General features: G+C 35.6%; 1 protein-coding gene across 4 annotated transcripts in view; it reads left to right on the forward strand.

Moving 5' to 3' along the window:
• The first annotated feature begins 1,164 nt into the window (after positions 1 to 1,164).
• The window catches only part of LOC125649797 (high affinity cAMP-specific and IBMX-insensitive 3',5'-cyclic phosphodiesterase 8B-like), a 124,546-nt gene continuing 101,722 nt past the window's right edge, over positions 1,165 to 23,988 (forward strand). For 3 of the 4 annotated variants that reach the window (XR_007360807.2, XR_008803003.1, XM_048877588.2), the window contains exon 1: positions 1,263 to 1,524. Coding sequence is in view for 2 of the 4 variants with exons in the window: in XM_048877588.2 (XP_048733545.1) it covers positions 1,477 to 1,524 (48 nt within the window). In the remaining 2 variants the exon portion in view is untranslated. Of the gene's footprint in view, positions 1,525 to 23,988 lie in introns of all 4 variants that reach the window. The other variant, XM_048877587.2, reaches the window with a different exon arrangement.

Below are 23,988 nucleotides of genomic sequence, written 5' to 3' on the forward strand. Positions count from 1 at the left end.
TTTTAAATTCATTTTAATTATGTACGAACATATTAACTTTTACTACAGATTAACCTCTCCCCTACTTTACCGAAAGCCAGGAGATGTATGTAGGTTTGACCTAAACACCTTGGTTTCTGAGTACCTCAAAGAGCACGGTCACTTTCTCCTTTACTTCACGATATGATATTGGGGGAGGGGGGGGGGGGGGGGCAAGGTTGTTTGAGAATGCATTCATTTTCAACAAGACGTGGACTCCATATTTCCAGATTATTTCATTCAATAGTTACTGTTTTAAAAAGCCAACACCAGTGAAAGACTTTTTGTGACCACCAAGAGAAATTTTTAATTTGATACATGTATTCAGCTCCCCATTATTATCGACATAATGGTGTACCCCGCCAAAGTATGCTCCAGTACGCTGTGTAAACAAATCGTCTTCTAGGTGTTTAACCTTCATGAAATGTGAAAATAAATGGATATGCATTTTGACGGTGTGTACACTTTCGACAATAATACAACTATCCAATCAAGCTAGTAGTCATGGCAGAAAATTAACACTGTTCCAAAGCGTCCACCGTTCACAAACTCCCACAAGATTTCCACTTCTATAAATCCATGATCCGCCGTCTGATCATATATCAAAAATAGAATTGATCAGAATAATCAAGAAAGTCCATTGGAAAGGGAATCCGATAGGGGAAAATATAGAGAGTGTAGATTATTTCGTTTGACCTATCCGCATCCTTTCTCCTTCGTTCTTTGCAGCTTGCATAATTCGGAAACCTTGCTATGAAATCCGAAGTTGTCACTTCACTGGTTAAACATGAACTTAAACGCCTGTGAAAGTGAACATCCCTCTGAAGTCAAATTGTATATACAGACATCGCAGGGAAAAAGATCATATCCACATGCCATCGCTTGATGACGTTATATTGACTTCATATCAATACAAAACGATTTAAAGGTACATCTTTGAAATCAATAATCTGAAAGCAATGTAGATAGCTGGCGCTTGCGTCATTGGTTACGCTACAAGGGGCCTAGTTGAAACTAAATAACCACAAAGGCCTCACCTTAGACCTTTTGACATCAGGACAGATTTGTTGAGCATAAACACAGTTATAAGATAACCCGCCTGTATGCTGCCACACAACTAACCCTCAAAGTTCGAAAACATCTTTTATTCTTTATAAGTCGTTTAAAAAAGATTTTGAAGGCAAATATTTAAAGCGCTGCGCTTGTTGAATACACGGCCAAAACTAATCTTAAAATTTTGTCCTTGTAGCGGACTAGCAATGCGTCTACTGATTAAAGTTAAGTCAGATTTTTAAACTCTGTGACACACGTACAAATGCATTTTATAACTGATACAAAATTGTACAAGGAAATGTATGTATTTTGTGTTGTGTATTGGATAGTTAGTTACAGGAAGCTTTTCACACGGGAATTGATAATGAAGGATTCACGTTAATTGACCTGATTAAATTCAACAATATGTCTTCACACTACAAACTTCCTCGCCTTCAGGAACAGAGACAGAAGGTGAGTAGTGTATAGCATAGAAACAATGTACGGTGTAAAATGGTTTCCTGTTGTTCTCTCCATAAAGTTCTCCGACATAGAGATCATGAACTGGGAATCTCCACAAATTATATATAAATTTCGATTATGTAAGCCTTCTTTTGGGGGTGTCCAAAGGGGGGAGGGAGCTTTGGTAGAGCCTGATCATTTTGAAATTTTCGGCTAAGTGTAATTTTCGTTTAGGTAATGTTTATGAAAATACATTGCGTTGGTTGTAACGTCTGGGTCTTATTTCTTCTTCTACCACCTGTCCAATGGAGTCATGCGTCACAGCTGATTGGTAGATGTTTAATTAAAAGACTGTCATCAACCATGTGACGTGAATGAGGAGGATGCAGTTCTATAATATAATTTGATTTCTGAATGAGATTAGTTTGAAAGTCAATCGCTGGTAGAAAGTTTGACACTACCACGGCTAGAATTCTGTTTTGGAGTAAAAATTCGTTACCCGTTCATTACATCTTGTCTAGTTTTCAGTCGTATTATTCTGTCTGAGGTGAGAACTAACGTCATCACGGGTCATGTGTTTAATATAGAAACCCTATGATCCCCGTCTTTTGTGACCTATTTCCACTAAATCCTAAATCTTACTTCTGGTATCAAGAGCTTAGCAGAGAAAACCGTCACTGGTACTACATTTATTATATACCCATCAATGTATCGTTCGTTGATACTGTGGATTTCACAGCGTGTGATCCGGTTTTCCGGATCACCACACTGTGGTTTTCTGATTCCGTATCAGTATCCTCTGAAACTGATTCCGTCACAATGACGTCACAATACATCAACGCAACGTTATTTGTGGAAAATATTGACCGCGTCACAAAACAAAACTACGTACACAAAACATAATTTCATGGTATGTCTGTTTTTGATAATTTGGATTACATTTATCATCTTATAAATGTGGATTAAAATGCAGAAGGGGGTATATAATAAATTTATCATTACTACAGTAACTTGATCCGAAGAGTTGGATCACGTCTCGTTGACAGGCGCGGATCATCAGATCAAACTCGACGCTACGCGTCTCGTGTGATCTGATGATCCGCGCCTGTCAACTCGACGTGATCCGACTCTTTGGATCAAGTTACTGTAGTAATAATATATATTTATTATATACCCATCAATGTATCGTTCGTTGATACTGTGGATTTCACAGCGTGTGATCCGGTTTTCCGGATCACTACACTGTGGTTTTCTGATTCCGTATCAGTATCCTCTGAAACTGATGCCGTCACAATGACGTCACAATACATAAACGCAACGTTATTTGTGGAAAATGTTGACCGCGTCACAAAACAAAACTGCGTACACAAAACATAATTTCATGGATTGTCTGTGTTTTTGAGAATTTGGATTACATTTATTATCTTATAAATGTGGATTTAAAATGCAGAAGGGGGTATATAATAAATTTATCATTACTACAGTAACTTGATCCGAAGAGTTGGATCACGTCTCGTTGACAGGCGCGGATCATCAGATCAAACTCGACGCTTCGCGTCTCGTGTGATCTGATGATCCGCGCCTGTCAACTCGACGTGATCCGACTCTTTGGATCAAGTTACTGTAGTAATGATAAATATGTATTTCATTCATGATCTGACCGAGGACCAACATTCAACTCCTTTCTTGAATTATTTTTCTTGCATTGATACACCTTGCTTTATCTATTCTATTGTATAGGTATATTTAATTGTTCGAACTCATTAATAATCGCAGATTGTCTTAACTAGTCATGATTGTGCTCATTTAGAAATTTTAGTGAAATATATGTGATACTAGTAGATTTGTCAGGAAAGTTCTTTCTAGATTGAAATGAATATGTGGTACATGTATAAAAATGCCTGAAAGCTCAAACGACCTTCATCTAAGATATTTCTATGCTGTCTATTTACAGCAGCAAATTCATACACATATTTCATTTACATGGATCATTAATTTGTGTCTTAAAATTCCGAATAATATTCTGATATATCACCCAGTGCTTTAGTAATTTAGAAGATTCAAAATACGTGGCATTACTCTATTTGTCTTCAGAAACGGTTCATATTTATAGCGTGTTGAAATAGTCTACAAACATCAATTCAATTTCAGATATTTATAAAACATTATTTTTTGCCGTAAGAAATGCACGATAAATGCGTATAAAATACTTGTTTATTCGTAAACCCACCTAAAAATATACCTAAATCTATGTCAATAAGTCCTTTCATTCTATACAATACATGTACGTGGTAGCATTGTAACACTAGCACTTTCATTAGAAGATGTCTTTTTGGCATTTATTGTGCTAATAATACGAAATGGTGTGCAGAGAAATTAGATAACGCCTTACAATCACTCGTCCGCGTAGTTTCACGTTATTAGATAGGTTAAGCAACTGACCGTGTACGTCTACGCGTACGTGTACAAACAGAAGTATGTTTACAAGTACACGCATCCAACGTAATGTCACGTTTAACAAACAGTACGTGTACGCGTACGTGTAAAATCATTAATTACAAATAAATTGATTGGATAAAAATTTGCAAATAAACGAATCAAAAGAGGGTTTACTGCGTTAAGATCAAAGGTGAAAAAAGGGCGCAAAATATGATGTTGCTTGCAGCTCTGGCAGACGATGATGATGTTTTACTTTTGTCTTGCATGAGCAATGAAAAAGAGGCATCGATTTATCACCGATTAAACCTGGATGAATTGAACGACGAACAATTTCGCCTGTTATTCCGGTTTCAAAAAGATGATTTGCTAAGATTACGAATAGCACTGTATATTCCAAACAAAATTGTATGTAAAAACAGGACTGTATGTTCAGGAATAGAAGGTTTGTGTATTCTCATACGAAGATTGGCATCCCAAAATAGATTAGAGGATCTTTCCCATGCATTTGGAAGATCAACTGCTGAATTGTCATATATTTTCAACTCAGTCCTTGATTGCATAGATACAATACATGGATATCTCCTCGAAAACCTAAATCAACCTTGATTGTCTCATGCACAACTGGATGAAATGGCAGCAGTCGTGAATAGATGTGGAGCGCCTCTGTCCAATTGCTGGGGGTTCATTGACGGAACTGTCCGACCGATATGCAGACCTCAGTCTCATCAGCAGGTGGTGTTTAATGGTCACAAAAGAGTACACGGTTTAAAATTTCAGTACATAACGACACCTGATGGTATGATTGCGCATCTATTTGACCCGGTTGAAGGCCGTCGTCATGATGCCGGTATGTTAAGGTAAAGCAACATTGAAAACCAAACAATGATGTCTACTCTGTCTACGGCGACCCTGAGTATCCGTTATCGGCTGACATAATTCCCACATTTCGAGGAGGTGTAATTACTGCAAATCAACTGCATTTAACAAAAGGATGTCCGCAGTGAGAGTTTACGTGGAATGGACTTTTGGCAATATCTTTACTCTCATTACAAGAAAAATCAAAAGCTTTATCTACAACCTGTTGGAAAGTACTATAGGGTAACTTCAATCCTTACTATTGTCACACTATTTTGTACGGGAGCGAAACTGGCGCTTTCTTTGATATGTCTCCCCCATCACTACAGGAATATCTGGCCTAAATGTGTTCAAATGTATAGAATGTGTGTTGTAACGTGGACACATATATGAACAAGACTGACTTTAATGGTTTAGTTTATTCAGATAAATTAAACAAATATCTGGAATAAAATTTTACACTTCTGAACAGTTTTTATGATTAGTTATCTTTCGTTAATTTTTTAAGTAAATCAATGAAAGCAAGTTTCTCTTGCTTTTCTCTCGCTTCATTTCAAACTTTGCCTTCTTCAACTTTAATTCTTCTTTTCTTACTTCCATTTCTGATTTTCTCATAGATATCTCATTTTCTGATTTTTCTTTTAAATAGTCCACAAGATACGTCTGCGAATTCTTCTTCTTGAGTACTGGCAAATCGCATTCGTCGTTTGAAAAAACAAACAAACAAACAAACAAAATATATGGCTGTATAATGAAAGAATTTGTTTACACAACAAATCAATGCACCCCCCCCCCCCCAAACAAATCACATGAGCCTTGTAATACAATGACACAATAATATTTTCATACTTTTCTTTGGTGTAAGGCATTCAAGTTCCCTTTTCCTGATTTCTTTCCCTAAATTTTCTTATCTGTCCTTCTTTTCTTTTTCTTTTCTTCTCTCTCTCTCCTCTTCATTTTTTAATTCTATGACATCGTCCAGCAGGTTTGTTTTTTCCGAAACATCTTCATCGACACCTGATCTTAAAACAATAAATATACAGGAACGTAAGTGTATTGAAAATGTATGGGAACATATTAGTGTACGGTATTATGAAATATTTTAGGCATGGGGAAAATAAGACAAGAATATTAAAAGATAAGCGGTGTATCAGAGAGAGAGAGAGAGAGAGAGAGAGAGAGAGAGAGAGAGAGAGATGGTTTCAATAGAAAAACCTTTTAAGATTTTCCCTAGTTTCTCGTTTATGTTGTTCAATGAGGAGATTTGTACGTTCTCTCACTCGTCTACTGTCCAGAATAAAAGTCGATGTTGACAGTTTCAGCTATTTCAGCCCATTTGTTTTTGTTTCTTATGGGATTACTCCCGACAACTTCCCTTAAAAGCCGTAGATCATCCTCAGGTTTAAATCGGATCTGTTTTTTCCTGTCGGTATTCATTTCAGTCTAAAGTATAATGCTATATAATTATATATTTGAATGATAAACAATACAATTATTATAGCTTGCCGGGGGCGACCCCCCCCCCCCCCCCCCTCCCCCGGGTGACTTTTAAACAACATGGAATAACTTTTAGTTAAATATATCAATTTGCATTTTGATTTAACTGTCACATATATCAATTCATCCATGAATATAGACTTAGCAAGCTGTTCTTTTTTTCCTAAATAATATGATATGTGATGTAGACACCGGTCTACAAGGGTAATTTCACAATAATTTTTCATCAAATATTTCTATGACATTGATCAGTTCAGGTTAACATTCGTGCGTAATAAATCCTCTAGATTGTTACAAAATTCATATTTTGCACAAAATCGTTGTATAATGAGCTTAAAATGTTACAAGTTCTTACTTCCGTGTACGCGTTGTGTACAACTTGTAGAATGACGTTGTGTGTGAAAATGATGACGTAATACGCAATAAAAGAGGGGATTCCCCTAGTCACAAGTACACGTAGACGTACACGGTCAGTTGCTTAACCTCTCTATTCACAATATATGTTTCAGAAAAATCATTTAAATGCTTTGATACTTTGAAATTAACTATTTAATTCGTACACTTGTGAAATTGACAACAGATAATCTGACTGTTTGACGGTTCTGTATTGCGGCTCTGTGCAGTGTTAAATCAAACGAAGTCGTTGGGAAGGGGAGAGATGAATGCTCTCTGACAATGGAACGAAACACAAAAGTTGCAATATAGGTGTAGTTTACTGAGAAGAATGCTACAACATGGCGTGCTCTACTGGACTGTGATACACTGGGTAGTGACATTAATTTGGGGTTCAGGGATTGGATGAATAGAATCAAATCCCGCCCACATAGAAATTAACACAATCAAAAAACTTTAGCCAAGCTTCATTTTAGATGTCACCTTTGAGTGACCTTGTCCTTTGACTTCTGACCTTAATTAACCGGGTTTGATAATGGGAAAAGTATACAAAGTTCCACGATTTACCCTGAAACCTGCTTACAAGGATTTTAAGGTATATTCCCTCTAGTGGTTTTTGGTCTCTAACCTTGAAATCAATAGGGTCTGAAATTCAATGGGGACCGAATATGCAAAATTTGATTATCGCAGACCTACGGTTTTCTTTATAAACTTGCCCAAAAGCTACATGTTTATACCATACACGAAAACAACTACATCCCCTCTGAAACTCGTTTCGAGTGGATAAAATACAATGGAATGTACATATTTTCATGTATAATCTTTGGTTTTATCGTCGGAACTTTAGAATAAATTACATTACGCCGTGTTTTATACCCCATCTAAGTAGGCTGTCGCCCAGCGGGATCTCTCCTTGCATATACATTGTAACTGTGCAGTATTTTTGGAGTTTGGTCATCATTTGATTTGTATATGATTTTGCATTTGTAATTGTAGAAGACACCAGCAGGAAAAATGTTCTGTTGAAGCTCTTCTTCGTCGTAACTAACAATGATAATGTGTATACACTGTATTCTAACAATGATAATGTGTATACACTGTATTCTAACAATGATAATGTGTATACACTGTATTCTAACAATGATAATGTGTATACACTGTATTCAAACTTGTTCCCACGTTCATTATCCACCATGCTGCAGTCATTTTTTATGAGGGAGTCCCTACCTAGTTATTACACCTTTGCAAGAATAGAATGCAGTAAGACGTGTTTGCGTTACGTAACGTAATGGTGAACACATACAATTGTGACAAATTGTCCTTAGTTAAAACATCCGATCCTTATTAGTCATATAAGTTCACCAAGTATCTTGTATAGTTAGAAGTTATAACCAATATTAAAAGTCGCGGGCAAATTGACAAACCAAGTACAAGATATGTTTCAGAAGCAATATGTCTCCGGGTGTGTCCATATTTAATTGTGGAAAACATGACATAGTAATCAACAGACGCATGGTTGCACGACCTTTCAGAATATAACTCGATCTCGGGGATATCGAAATACTGCAGATTATGAATTTGCTTGTTACTCATATTTATCAAAGGTTTGATCGACATTTATAAACAAAGCTCGTCTATATTTCACCGGAAAGACTTCGTGCTAATTAGCAGTTTAAAGCTGCTGGAATTCCATCATGATTACTCTTACGAATGTTTTCGACATTTTTACAAATTGACGAGTTCTGCTAACCACCCATGGATAAGAATTGGAGAGAAAGAGAGACGTATCACATTCTTTATGTTTTAAGAAATATTTTTCTGTGTTGCTTGTCCCGCGAGAATAGTTGGAGTACATGAGAATGAAGCCTATAATTTTAGAATATAAATGTTTCGTTACAAGACCGTCAAGTCTTTCTTCTTATACTAAGAGTTTGTTACACCATTTCCCGTTTTCTTAGTAAATCTTGCTTTTAACTCGTTCGAATCTCAACTCCTATTACAAACTTCCATGTCAGTCTGCGCGTTTAATGTATTTATTCTACATCTCGTGTTTGAAATACATGCATACATTTTATTATTGCCTATAATGACTGTAGCCCCACGTAATCCCTGTAGTTTATTAACTGGAGGTAATAAAATCGTGTTGAAAAAAGGACACCGAGGGAAATGGCCGATCATGGTAAATCATAATTGGACATGACACAGTATTCTGTACATGCCAATGCCTTCAAACATTCGTCTATCTGTCGTAATGAAAAAGTGTGTATGCAAGAATATGTCACGTAATTCTTTATTTGGCCATTTATCTCTTTTATCTGAGTTTTTCTGTGTTCATTATGTACAAACAGCACAATTTCCGAGAAATTCTGTTTCACTTAACCTTGTTCTTATACATGTAAGAACATACAGATTCTCCACCAGCAATGTACATGTAGCTAAATACGGCTCCCCTGTGGGTCTATGGCACTTATTTTTATATCCAAATGCGTTGATGCTTTTAATAAACAGAAATCGCCTTCAATACGTCACACAATCTAATCTTATATTAGATTTATTATTGGTTGAATTTTCAGATTCAGTTTGGTCTTGACAGGTTGATTTTCCGTTTCCAGCTGATTTAATGGATAACAAAGACTGAAAAATCGCCGTGTACTCATTATACATTTCGAAACTGTCTTACTAAGTATAAGACAGTTCCTGTGTATGTATATTATGTGTAATGTAAGAGTGAAATAAATGAAAATAACTTTCATATAGTCTAGATAACGGTTTGAAAACAAACTTTCATGTAGTCCAATAAGCTTTCTGAAAACAATCTACCATAGTTTTTCGCAGATAACATGGATCTAATTAACGGAAAATATCGGAGATGTTCAAAGTAATTGCCGACAGTTGCTATAGCATCTATAATAATGACGTCTGTTTACGTCACTACCACTGTAATCAGTCGCACTAACACAATAGTGGAGCGCTTAGATTACAAACAATATTTACACATTCCCACTGTCCGCATGCCGTATTTGACAGTTTGTTATATGAAACGTGTGTGCTAATGCATGGAATTATTGCGGTTGCATGTACGTTGTTGAAAAATGAAAATGCTTCAAGCCATAAATTAGAGTCTGTTTGAAAAGATGAGAAATTAAATTCCTTTACATTTTGTCATCAGGCTACAAGTTTTCGGGTTGTCGTAAAGCTACATGTAGATGCTACAAACCAAACTTTATGGGTTGTCGTAATGCTAAATGCTACAACCCGAACTTTACCGGTTGTCGTAAAGAACTTTTGATGCATGAATACGTATATAGTTCTTGCTATATTTTGATTACAAAATTATGAATAGCAAGTGTTAGAAATTCCAAAAAACGTAGACTTTATGATATAAAAAAAAAATGTCGGTTTTATGAACTGTGCTCTACAGTTTTATATTTTTTGACATTTTTATATTGCCTACTATATCAGACAGAGGCCATGTTATATCATCCCAACAAACCTCATTGTTGCTTACGTATCTGGTATAAATTCATTAAAGTAAACACCATTTATATGCATGTCATACATATTGCAAAAAGCAAAACTAGATGCTGTCATGAGACAGTAATACCGACACCCTGGCGTTTGCTTCTAAGTGTAGTGAAAGTTTATACAAAGCTATTTCATGTATATCACATACGAAGTTTAATCTAGTCGTTCTAGTGGCATACTGATGAATTTCATTGTTATAGAATGAAGTTACGAGAAAATTATATTTGACCAACGAAAGTTGACGTCACTCTTCAGAGAATCAATCAATTATTTGAAGGAAGTCTGATTAAATTCAAAAGATTCATCCATGCAAGCTTCATCTTGATTAATATATAGCTACATGTATTAATCTAGGAATTGGGCAAATCCCCATGTTAACTTGGATCATTCATCGAGAAAATATAAGTCATTAGTACATTTAGCATCTGAATCAAGTATGATTGAATGCATTTATAGTTAGCATCCACACAAGTTTCATCACTGAAGAATACAGTTACTATTAATTGAACCTGTTCCCCAGTTTTTCCTCATTTGAAATATGTTAAGAGTTATTAGTCCCCTACCGACGAAGTCGAGGGGACTTTACGTTTGCACTCCGTCCGTCCGTCTGTCCGTCAGTCCAGTTTTCCGCACTTTTTTTCTTTGTTCTTGCAGATATTTAATTTATATTTGGTATGTGGTTTTGCCATAACAAGTTACAGATAAAGTTCGAATTTCGTCTCGGTCTGTTGATTTTTCACTTAGTTATGACCCTTGGATTTAGAAAAATAGCATGAATGATCAGTTTTCCAGACTTATTTTGGTTGTGCTTGCAGATATTCATTTGATATTTGGTACATTGCTTTGTCATAACAAGTTACAGATCAAGTTTGAATTTCCTCTTGGTCCGTTGATTTTCCATTAAGTTATGGCCCGTGGACGTAGAAAAATAGCATGAATTGTTAGTTTACATCCAGGTTTCTTATCTCTGTAGATAAGAATTAAGAATACTACACTCATTAAAACTTCTAGCCTAGTAATACTACAATATAGCTAAATTATTCATGATTATCTACATGTCACAGTTTATTGAGTTGGTTAAAGAACTAAACCTAATTATAAATTTGTCGGTTCCCCAATTTTCCCTTTTACCATAACCTGCATAATGAACTTTGAATAGTGTTGTGATACAGTGATTTTTGCAACCGGTAGGGGACTATGTATTGCCATGCAATATTCTCAGAATGCTTGTTTCCCTTTTAAAAAAATTCGTACTCGAAAAGAATTTATTTTTAAAAGCGTCTCACACGCCGTTTAATCACCTGAATTTGAAGTACAATCTAATCAGACACATATATCATGCATGTACAATAAAACTCACCACAACATCTCAAACAAATCTCAATATCTTATACATGCACGATTCATCACTTGCTCGCATAAAATGGTCGTGGGTTTGAGCCCTGCTCGTGCCTTCGTCGTGTCTAACTTAAGACATAATAGAGTGCACCGTTAGGGTGAACATGATACGTCGGTCTCCATCTACATGTACATGATGTATATCTCTGTGTGCATACTTCACGATCCCGCAGACTAACTTTGATGGAGCTAAGCCTTACAATGTACAAGGTTTGATCCGGACATGATTTGAGTATGTATAGCTCTAAATACGCCGGTTTCGAGATACGTCCGAGTTATTTCCCTTTGGAGAACTCTCGTAGATAGTAAGGCGCGAAAGAATTTGTTTACACGCGGGGTGGGACAAATATTCATCACTGCGTAAGTGAATGTACTCAGTAAGTTTCTCATACGCTGTTTGATCACCCGAATTCGACTGATACACAAACTAAGTGATAAGTATTTAGGGAATAATTAAGTACATAGAATTCTTATCCTATCACGTTATTCCGTTAATCATAAGTACCATATCCAAGATATTTCTTGCAAATATGACATTGTTTGTATGTTTCCACTTAGGTAAAACATTTCTTTCGATAGTATTTTGCATTTCCCACATTTACATATTTAAAGAGAAGCCACTTTTGATACATTTCATCGTCTTCCTCGTTGGCTGTAGATCCACTCTGTCCCCTTAGGCATTCAAAGTTTCACTAAATGCACCTCCTATACGGATGAGTTCGTATCTCGAAACTGACGTATTGCAGAAGTAGGTCACAGTGACCTATATTTGGGTCACAACATACCTTTTCACGAAGATGCATCAGCTGACGAGGTTTGATAGTCCTATTGGACTAATGTTCTTGGACACTGTGTTATAGTGAGATTTCTGTTTATTCAACCATTTGCAAAAACTGCTGGATGTAAAAAGTAAAACAAAAACACAGACTATTTCATTATTCATCAGGGGCGAAAAAATAAATCCAAAGAAAGTACTAATACAGTCTTAACCTACATATAACTACCACATGGACTTTAATGGGGATTATGTAATTATTGAATTAGCGATGTAATTTCTAGGTCACCTGCGTCACTCAACCTTTTCTCTGAAAGTACATAGCTATTTTTATAAATTTGGTATGGAACTTTTTTTTAGATATAGGAAATAGAATTATGAATTTCATTGTCACTGCATCCCTAGGCGTGGAGTCTAACATTTAAAATTATGCAATCTTTAAAAAAATCTTTTTCACTCAAATACACATAGCGATCAGACTGTGTGCATGGTTCTGATAAGCAAGGACGCCCTCAATTCGTGTTCCCAAGGGTTCTGGAGTTAAGGGGGTGCTTTATTGCTCTCATTGTGAAAATGCTATTCCCTTTGAATATTAACTTCTTTCCATGACTTCTGGACGCCAAATACTGAATACTAGTACATGTATAGTAATAATACGGAGAGAAGCCTTCAACATAATCAGGAAAATCGTGAAACCGGGATCAGAGTTTCGGGTGCTTGGGCGGAGCTTTACAGTTAATAAAACGAAAATGTATTTTTATTTTAAATCGTTTTGATTCATGGATTTCAGTGGCGTAGCCTGAGTTAATTAATGTGCACGCCTGTTTCACAACTTGCCGGAACAATAATAGAGAAAAACATGCCGTAACGACAACGGTTTAGACCCGGAAAGGTGTAACACTAACAAGATATCCAAGATATCAGTACCAATAGGGAGACTAATGTACCGCAGATACTGCAGACACTTATTTTTCACCTATGTTTGTAGCATTTAATAGGGTTTTTTTTTATGTACGCCCGGGCGTTTTGACGTAAACGCAGCTACGCGCCTGGATTTAAAACATCCTAATTGAGTACATAGCAATAATAAGAGAAGTCTTTACCAAAACTTAATTTCGTGGTCCCAGAGTGAAGGGTTGCGGTGCTAGGACGGGGGCTCTGTGGCTTTTAAAATGAAAATATGTTAATTCTCGACTCCTGGACATTAAAAACCAAAAAAGAGTACATTTGTAATAATGATGGGAGAATATTTTACCAAAATGTAAAATTCATGGGCTCAGCTCAAGGCTACAACGTGGGTCAAAACAAACAAAAAAATTATGCAATTATTAAAGACAAAATACATGAATATGTATAGTCATAAACAGCACTCTACATTAATTGTGAAATCCATGGTCCATGAGTCTGGGGTTTTGGTGCTGGGCGGGGCTTTAAGGGTCATACACTGAAAATATATTATGTCTGTAAAAATAGTCTTTTTACCCCTGTAAAGCTTGAAGATAAAGTATAAGCATGGTTATGAAGAGCATGGAACCCTCTATCGGATTTGGGAATTTCGTGCCTCTTGGGCTAGGTTACCGTTTGGTTGTTTGTTTGAAGTCCCGTGGATAATTTCACTCGTACCGAGACGTCATCAGCTGTACATGAAGTACCACAAATTTAGACCTATGCTTAGCGCTCAGGGCCGAAGCAATGAGGGTTCTTTAATATGCGATTACCTGTCGCGACACGGGGTCTCTGTTTTTATATATCTGAAAGACCCGTGATTCTCACTTCTAAATGCCGAGCGTTTGGCGAATGGGAAATCACTACCTATGTTTACATTTAATGGCCAGGCCAACTAACATTTCATCTTTATGACAAACGGGATGACTTCAGCTTAGAACTCCATCGTCAATTTCACATATATCTATGTAGCAATATTCATTAGCACCTGTATATGGTCTTTATATTTCTCAAAAGACAGGCTACTGATAAATACGTTGATTTTACATGGGTTTCAACAGTCTCGTTTAAAGTCAGCATATCGAAAATTCTATGGTCGCTATAATGAACCGATTTATAAATACAACCTTTACTTGTCTAATTAATATTCAAGCATCTTCAAATAGAACTGATTTAAATTTGTATACGACATTTTTTATTAATCTGGAAAACCAAGCTACGATATGACCAAATATGATAGCATTGTCATCTAGTGTAGATTCAAGTTTGTTCGCACCACGAGTCCGGAACCAGTTCAGAGGCACCATAAGGGTTTAATGATGAACGTTTTAAAATAGTAAACTCTCTAAAAATCCTCTGAGAATTTCCGTGCAGGCGTCATCTTATGGTGTAGATTCAATTCTGTCGCTACAGTTAAGGTTTTAAGGTTTAGCAATTTTTTTTAACATTTTAACAACATTCTTCTCAGGACGTCAACTCTCTGTGAAAATACGATTCAGTCATCTCAGTTTAGTGTAAAATCGCGTACATTGTTTCCACCATGAACCCCCCCCCCCCCCCCGTTAGGCTGCGATAGGAGTTTAAAATTTACATGATTTGGGCGGGAAATACAACTGCTAGGGTGAGTGGTGTGGCCCATGGGCCTCTTGTTTGTTTTGTGTCTTGACAATATCAGCGATAGAGACATTCGATATCTGCTAGGGTGAATACGATAGAGACATTCGATATCTGCTAGGATGAATACGATAGAGACATTCGATATCTGCTAAGATGAATACGATAGAGATATTCGATATCTGCTAGGGTGAATACTAGAAGTATCTTTTCATTATAAGATACAAAGAACAGCTACTAGTATTTTTCAGAAATCAGCCCAGTTACCGCCTCCCCTATGTATTGAGTATTTAATTCACACACTTGGTTGATTAAAACTCCTAAAGAGACTCCGGGAAACATTAACAAACCTCGGATCTTGTCGACAACGAGGCTGCGCAGTATTTATGAGAAAATAACACTATGGTGTGAAATTGAAAGAGACAGTTGACACTGAATCATTGCTTCGTCCACGTATTATTTACATTGTCATGGGAACTAACTAAAGCATTAAAACCAAAGGCATTAATCGTGCATGAACAATCAAGTATTCAGTTTAAAAATCAATAGGTGATCTCCAGAGAACACTTGTGGAAGTTCAGTTAATTACCATGCAACAGGCATTTACTTAACGTGTAGGTTTCAAGAAAAATGCCTCCTGTCCCCTTGCTTGACTGGTGTGAATACTAACTTATTACGTTGACACATGTATAGCGGGGATAACCATGGAGGGTAACCTGGTTTAAGCGCTTTAAACATTTTCGGGGGAGAGTATAGTTGCCAATTTGACCTTCCATCCGTCTGTACTCTTATTTTTTTAATGGTTCAATGAGCTTTGATGCAACTTTACACACATTTTGTATGTGACTCAAGCTTTTGTTGTGACTGAAGTGCATATCTCAAAGGTCAAGGATATTCAAGACACAACTTTCCCTGTTACGAAGCGTTTGGTGTCGATTTCACGACAATACGCGGAAGTTCAAAATCACTGCGTATGAATTTCTCCCATGATTTTAAAAGCACTGGTTCAACTACAAAATTCAGCTATATTAGCTATTCAATATTATTCTCGTAATGAGGTTGTAATGAGTTCAATAGAAATATTTCTTCGAAATGGGAACTATTTGTAACAAAAGGCTTCATGTCATTTGTTTGGTAGTTTAATATGTCCCTAAACACAAGTAAAATGTTTTGAAAAATAGATTGAGGGGAAAACTGTTATTTTGGGGCTAAACATCATTAATTCATTAAAAAAAATCGTCCGGAAGTGGAAATTCCAATTAAAATTCAAGTTTCAATTGAAACTCTTTGATTTGTGTCATATTTGGAAACAATGTATAATTTTTCAGTTATGGCAAGTATAGAAACACGTTTTGAAGGCAACGCTGTTATTTTTAGGCTGAAACACAATTTAATGATGAAAAATCGTCGAAAATTGGAAATTTTAAATAAAATCCATTTTTCAATTGATATCCGTTGATTTGTATCATATTTAGATACACCAATCTATCTTTTAATAAATATGACAAATTTGGATTAAAATGTTGAAGGGAAAACTATTATTTTGAGACTAAAACACTATTTATTGATGAAAAATTGGAAATTCCAATTAAAAAGTGTTTTAATTAAAACTCTGAAATAATTCACTATGTCCTGTAACAAAGATAAAAAAAAAATTAGCATAAAACGGGAATACTTGTTTGAAACCTGAAGTCCAAAATGACACCTTTTTTAGTGAAAACCCTACAAAAACTGTGAACCTCCATTCAAAATCCTTTTCTATATTTTTCAAAATATTGTGATGGCTAGGATGACGTCTACTTTGATAAATCGGATGTGTTTAGGGGGCTTGTATGTCTGTCAAACAACAGATGCCGTTTTCAAGTTGTATTCTTTATATATGCAGAATATTTCAACGTGTATACCAGAGTATAAATATTGTCAGGATTTTTTTTTTAATTGTAGGTTTTTTAACTTTTAGTTTAATTTTTTTCGTATCCTTTCATACATGTATAACTCCTCTAATACTATGTATCATTCAAAAGTGGAATCTTTTTATTTTACAAATCAAACAGCATATCTACACTTCAAAATGAATGACTAGTCTATGTCTACATATAACTACAGCTTACTCCACTTATACTGAAGTCGCTTATTTTGAAATATCGTTTATTTTGAATTAAAACAAAACTAGTCCATGTCTACATATATATATATATATATATATATATATATATATATATATATATATATATATATATAACTATACTGTAGTCTACACAAAGGTAACATGTCTGGAGTGTGATGGGGCATCATTAGATCAACTATCAATGTTCCACGATAGTTTTAATTTTTATTTTTATTTTTGCGGTAGCTATATACCACTCAATATTCGGAAATATTAGTTTATATTCTTATTAACAAGAAATGTTGACTACCAAAGAGAAAACAATAAATTTGGTTGGTTGTATACATATATGTACTCGCTTCTCACTGTATCGTGTGTCCCATTGTGTCGTATGAAGGCGTACTATTTTTATTTTCGTCGATTATGCATGTTTAATGCTTCCTTTGCGGTGGGTTAATTTTGAAATCAGAACATGAACTCACTTTGTTGCGTCAGACAATATATTTGAATTAAAGTTTATGTCTTTGGTAAGTTTCAACAAAATAAGTTGAGATAAAGCAGAACTTGAGTTTTTCTGAAAATGGACTAAGAAAGCATTTGGAAGAATATACATTTATATTTGGCTAATTCTAAGTGGTGGAAAGACAAATATGATTAAAACCTTCAGAGCGTTTCACGGTTTGGTTTGTAATTTTTCATGGAAATCCGAAAGAACCATGAAAGCACAATTGACACAATCTGACTAAAGTACAGACCTATATATTATATATATATATATATATATATAATATAGGTCTGTACTTTAGTCAGATTGATATACCGCCCTATATATTTTTAATATAATATAAGTATGTACTTTAGTCAGATTGATATGCCTATATATTTTTAATATAATATAAGTCTGTACTTTAGTCAGATTGATATGCCTATATATTTTTAATATGATATATGTCTGAACTTTAGTCAGATTGCAATTGACATAACATTCGTTTTTCAAAAGGTGTGACTCTATATAAACAAAAATTTTCATGAATCTTGGGTCAGACAGGATCCTGGAGATCTTCAAGCGGTACTTCCTGAAGATATAAGTGAGAGTGAAAGTGACAATGGAGACATGGGTGAAGAAAAGGGTAAGAAGACACCTCCGAGTAATGGTGATCCGCAGGTGTTCCATGTGTTCAGATCCAAATTCGGATCAAAAAATCAAATAGTATTATTTCTTTCGGTAATTGATAAAAAGAATCAAAACTTTGTTATAAGATTAAACAGATACCATGCCAAGAAGAAGCTCATGTGCATGCATCGCACACATACGTGGTGTGCATAATGATAATAATAATTAAAAACGACTAACATCTTCCAATCCCAAACCCCCACATCATTTTAGATCATAATCAAATATTGTTCTGTTTTGATCTAACCTTCAAGTAGACATTTTGTCAACACCCTTATGCTCCAAATTATGATTAAGGGTCTATAAAGGTGAGATATTTGGATATGTTTTCAATGATTTTTCCAGACATTAGAAATTTATTTTTTTCGTTTACATCCAAATCAAAGAGAAATTCCCCCTATTTCCCATGCTATAAGCCTAAACTTATCCGGCCGTTTGTACACAATAAACTATCGTCGGTAATCTCTTACCTTTTCTAATGGTATTGGTAAACCTCTTCACGTTTTTTTTTTTTTGGGGGGGGGGGTTAAAAATAGTGGGCCGCGACAGAAAGATACCAACATCACACCTTCCGTTCGTTTTAGGTGGTGAGGTTATAACGATGCAATTGAACAGCGTGAAATTATTGCGCACCAAATAGTGATGCATTTAATCCAAGAATCGTCAGTAGATTTAGAATGGCCGTTCTTTTCAGTTGATAATTGCTCTTTCGATAGGATTTCTCAGCAAAGTGCAGATTTTTTTTTAAATCCCACTGGCTGAATTGCGCACTTTATTCATTTCTAATAATCGTTGATATGACATTTTAAAAAAAATCTATTCGAGATTTGAGTATTCCATTAAAAAAATACTGAACTGACTGAAGTTTCATATTTTATCAAAAATACACCCAAAATACCATTAACAAATACAAGAAGGGGGTGGGACATTGAGTTCTGTACACAATCACATGCGTTTAAGTGATCAAGACATAGGGCTTACGGCGGGTGTGACCGGTCGGCTGGGGATGCTTACTCCTCCTAGGCGCCAGGTCCAACATCTAATATATACAGGACTCCGTGTTTGTCCAACTCTTAGTTTTATATTCCTTTTAGAATTTATGAAATTGCTCACTGTCCGTTATATTAACCTTTTCACATGCGCAAAATTAAGACCACATGGCTATTTTTGTAAATTGAATAAATTGTAGCTATTTTACTGTCATTTGTTGATGCTTACGAAGTTATGTACATCGAGATTTTCCTAGATGATTTGCCTAGAGCTCTAGGAATTGAATTTCAAATTTTAAGTAAGATCATATATAATTTCAAAGATAAAATATACGTAAATGTCTGATGTTTAAGTACAAGTTCTTGCACTTCAAGCAATGGGGAATTGTTTAGTTGTGTAAGTCGTGTCAATCTTTAAGAGGAATTGTAGGGGGGAAAATGAAAAATTAGCTTAAACCAAAGAATTATTAAGTGATGTGTGGAGTTTTTCAAACATGTTCTTGGGCTAGAATATTAGTGTCGTGACCTATTTTGACAAAAATTGGCAATTTTAAGAGTATTACTATGTAATATATTGGAATTGTAAAATAGAATCCAGACAATGTGTTAACTTACCAGTGTCTATATGTATGTAAACATAACAAAATGCGCGTTGATTGTTATAGAGACACAACATAAGTTTATGACTTCTGCGTGTACGTCTCTATTTTTTTTATTATCATTTTTGAATAATTCTCAATCTCAGAAGCATCTGGTGCAAATCTACATAAAATCAACTCTCATCAGTACTTTCAGTACTTTGATTCTCTTGTCAGAAATGAAACAACTGTAGTGTTCAATTTTCTTTTAGCTCTAAAAATATACAAATATAAAATGCATTGTAGACTTGAAAATATTGATGAACCATCTGAAGGACTTATATGCAACATAAAAACATGTATTTCACAATATTCAGAAATAATATTTGCTACTGGCAATACAAAGTATTTTCTATTTTTTAAAAAGATGTTAAACTGATCTTAGAGAGTACCGATATTGAATGTCATAATCCCACCCTCTGAGGGGGGCTGCCCCTCAGTTGAAGATCAAGAGGATACTTTCATGGACTATTAATAATTGTGTATCCTCTTGCATATGTGGGTCTTTCAATTAATTCCAATATCATTATCATTACTATCTACATTTTTGTAAAAAAAAAAAAAAATATAATTATAAACCCATAAGTATTTCTTTGAATATGTGTGTATGATACTTAAATTTTGACGTTGCACCATACATCTGAAGACACGTAAATTAATGTATGATACGTGTATGTGTATGTCTGATGTATAGTGCTTGTGTTTAATATATGCAAGTCTATGTGTTGAATACTTATAATTAAGTGACGCATAAAACACGTAAGTGTATTAAATCAGAGACGCAATAGTACAAGTCTTTGTGCTGATTTTGTTTCTTTTGTAAATCAATATGTAAATCTGTTTATTGTATATCAGTTGTTTGTGTAAAGTGTTTTAATGATAATAAAAAATCATTTCAAAAATATAAAGAGAGAGAGGTTGCAGATTTGATATTAAGATAGTTCAGAATGTGTACGTAGTTTATTTGTGAATGTCAAACCTGGTCTTTTTTTTTAATCAGTTGCAGTGTGTATTGTATTTACATGCGAATACTTTATAGAATTCTGTTTAAAGATCAATTTATTACAAAGTTTGCTAATTAAGTAAATTTTAGGGGAGTTTAGTCTCAGGTTTTACTTCCAACATCAGGATGGGGTTGGAATGATTTACTGTGTCAAAGTCTGAACCGAGGCTTGATTGTTGTTTTACTATTTCTTTAATCTAAGATCAAACATTTTATTCAATTGGAAACATCACAATTAAGTATAATTTTCAATCAGGAACTTAAAAAGATTTGATGGGTTTAAGACATTAAGATTAAACAAATATTAAAACAACAACGTGTTTTAAAAATCATGCAAACCAAACCGCTCAGACTCTCCGTAATTTTGATTGGCTGTGGTTGTCGCGAGAAGATGACGTAATGCGGCCATATTACATGTAGTAAGCAAGGATTAAGTCTGTTCACGTGCACTACAGAGTCGATCCGGGTTAACTCATGTAATAGTGGCTTAACTAACTTTGATGAACTACTGTGTTAACAAGTCAAACCGCTATAATGGTCTTTAAGTGGGTTAACTTAACATGGTTTAAATATAACGCAAAGTGGATTAAGTTGAATCTGTTACTATAAAGCATACCAAAGCTTAAAGAGACACTACAGCTCATTTTCCACATTTTAATAAAGTGTTTTTTAAACCATGTATTGATAAAATGATAAATTTCATATCGATACTGACAATTTTGAACAATTGGGATGCATCAATTTACTCTTAACTGCGCTTTGAAGATCGTTCGGAATTCAAAGGTTTCTTCATGCTGACTCGGACTTTTGAATGCTTATTTACATCACGTGGTTTTGAATGACAGCAAAGGTGTTCTGTAGGAAATTATTTAAATTCCCCTTCAAGGGGGTCCACACTCACCTTTCAAGTATAAGATTATTCCCTGCTCCTTATAATAAGTAATTACAAATCATTATTTCAACAGAAACCTTCCATGTTCCCATTGACCGTTGTTTTTACAACTAACACGTGTCGTGTTCAGATAAAAATAGCACTTACTTTTAAACGTGGTGTCTTCGCAGCTAGTCTCAATGGCAGATTTAGGGGGCCAGGATCCCCCTCCCTTTTTACCCCACAGATTGTGAATGAAAATTCAAATTTTGCACTAGAATGGCCGATTACTTTGGCTAATCTTTGACTTTCACACCCCTCTTCGGAAATCCTAGATCCGCCACTGAGTTACATGTGTTTCTCCGAGCTCTTTGTTTTCCAACGGTCATACTGATCCCAAGGTAAATTTTACTTCACGTATGAGTTTTATCTCATGCTATTTTTACCTCTTTTCTCACAGAATCTTTCAAAATTCTAGATCTATCAACTACACTTTCTCTCTCTGGACGACATGCTGCACTGTTTACTGTCTATGCGCATGCGTCTGAAGACTGAAAGGAGGAGACTCGATAGTTTGTGTATAGGCCATCAAAAAGTATTAATTTTTACGTTAAAACGATAATTTTTAACTTTAGATAAGTGTTATTTTCGCAAAGTTCATACTTTCAACAATGCAACAAAAATTGAGAAAGCGCTGGGAAAATTGTCATTTCATGATTTTTGCGCAAAATGAGCTGTAGTGTCTCTTTAAGTTAACTTAAAGACATACCTCATGCAGGGTCAACCTGGTATCTTAATAAAGTTATTCAGATGTGACAAGGTTTCTAACTTTATGTACAGAGAATGCAGCTTTAAAATATTCATATATTATTTTAGCTAAATTTTTTTTAGTTAAGAGTGTTGAAAATTGTAATGGGAACACGATACGAGCTAAAATATCATTGGTTAAGTTAATCCAGTGTGAATCGACACTAAGAAATTTTGACCTTGTGCGAACAGAAAGTAAGAAAAGCGAAACAGATGTGATTTCCCGATGATGTTCTGATCTATGCTATCGGAAAAAAGAAACTGAGCATTATTTAATATATGAAAAAAGAATGAAAATAATGAACAAATATTTTTTGTAACACGGTTAACAAATGTATTCGTTACAACATTTCATAATCCAATAATGTTAACGTCGAATAACGTCAATTTCAGCACACTCGAAAGACACTGGTATTCGAACTTGAATTAACAATGTTAATAACGCGAGTGTACATTTGCATTCACGCATGCTTGACAACGGCGCCTCATTGATGCCACTAAAGTGTTCAGAAATGCTTGAGGGATGTTGTTCCAGATGTTGGTTAAAGCCTGGCCTAAATCAGCCAATGTCAGTCGTTCTATTTCATCCCAGACGTGCTCGATCGGTGATAAATCGGGGAAAACAGCTGACCAAGGCAAGACAGTCCCTGACTACACGTGCAACATGTGGCCTTACGTTGTATTGCTGCAGAGTGATGTGATTTTGCTGTCTTTGTATGAAGGGTATCACATGGCGCTGAATAATTTCGTCTCGATAGCGTACGCCAGTGAGATTTCCATTGACAATTTATAGAGGGCTCCTTCCACGTGCTGTTATTCCATCCCACACCATAACGCTGCCTCCACCGAATTGTCGACGTCGCACAACACAAGCGTCCTGGTACCTCTCCCTAACGCGACGATACACTCTGCAACGGCCGTCACTGCTATCCAAATGAAATCTGGATTCATCAGTGAACAGAATATTGGCCCAGTCCTGTATTCTGAATCGCAGATGTCGTCTGCACCACGCTAGTCTAGCGATACGATGACGTTGAAGCAGTACTGGGCGCACCGCTGGACGTCTTGGTCTGATGTTGTGCTCGCGCAGACGATTACGCACAATTCTTTGACTGATTGGTCGAAGTCCAGGAATGCTACGAGCAGTCAAACTTGCAGTCTGGAAACGATTTCTCAGGTGCACAAGTCTAATGTGGTTGTCCTGTCGACGCGACATCACACGAGGACGCCCAGAACGTGGTCGATCCCGAGTGTTACCAGATTGTCGGAAACGTCTCCATAATGACTGGATGGTGTTCCAATGAACTCCAAAGTGTCTTGCTACGATATTTTGTGCCATTCCAGCTTGAAGCATCCCAACCGCACGATTAAGTTGGTTTTCGCTGAGTCGTGGCATGACAGAAGGGTAAATTTTGTCAAAACTAAAGTGCTTTCCTTAACGAATAG

Source organism: Ostrea edulis, chromosome 5 (genome assembly GCF_947568905.1).
Source record: "Ostrea edulis chromosome 5, xbOstEdul1.1, whole genome shotgun sequence".
NCBI lineage: Eukaryota > Metazoa > Mollusca > Bivalvia > Ostreida > Ostreidae > Ostrea > Ostrea edulis.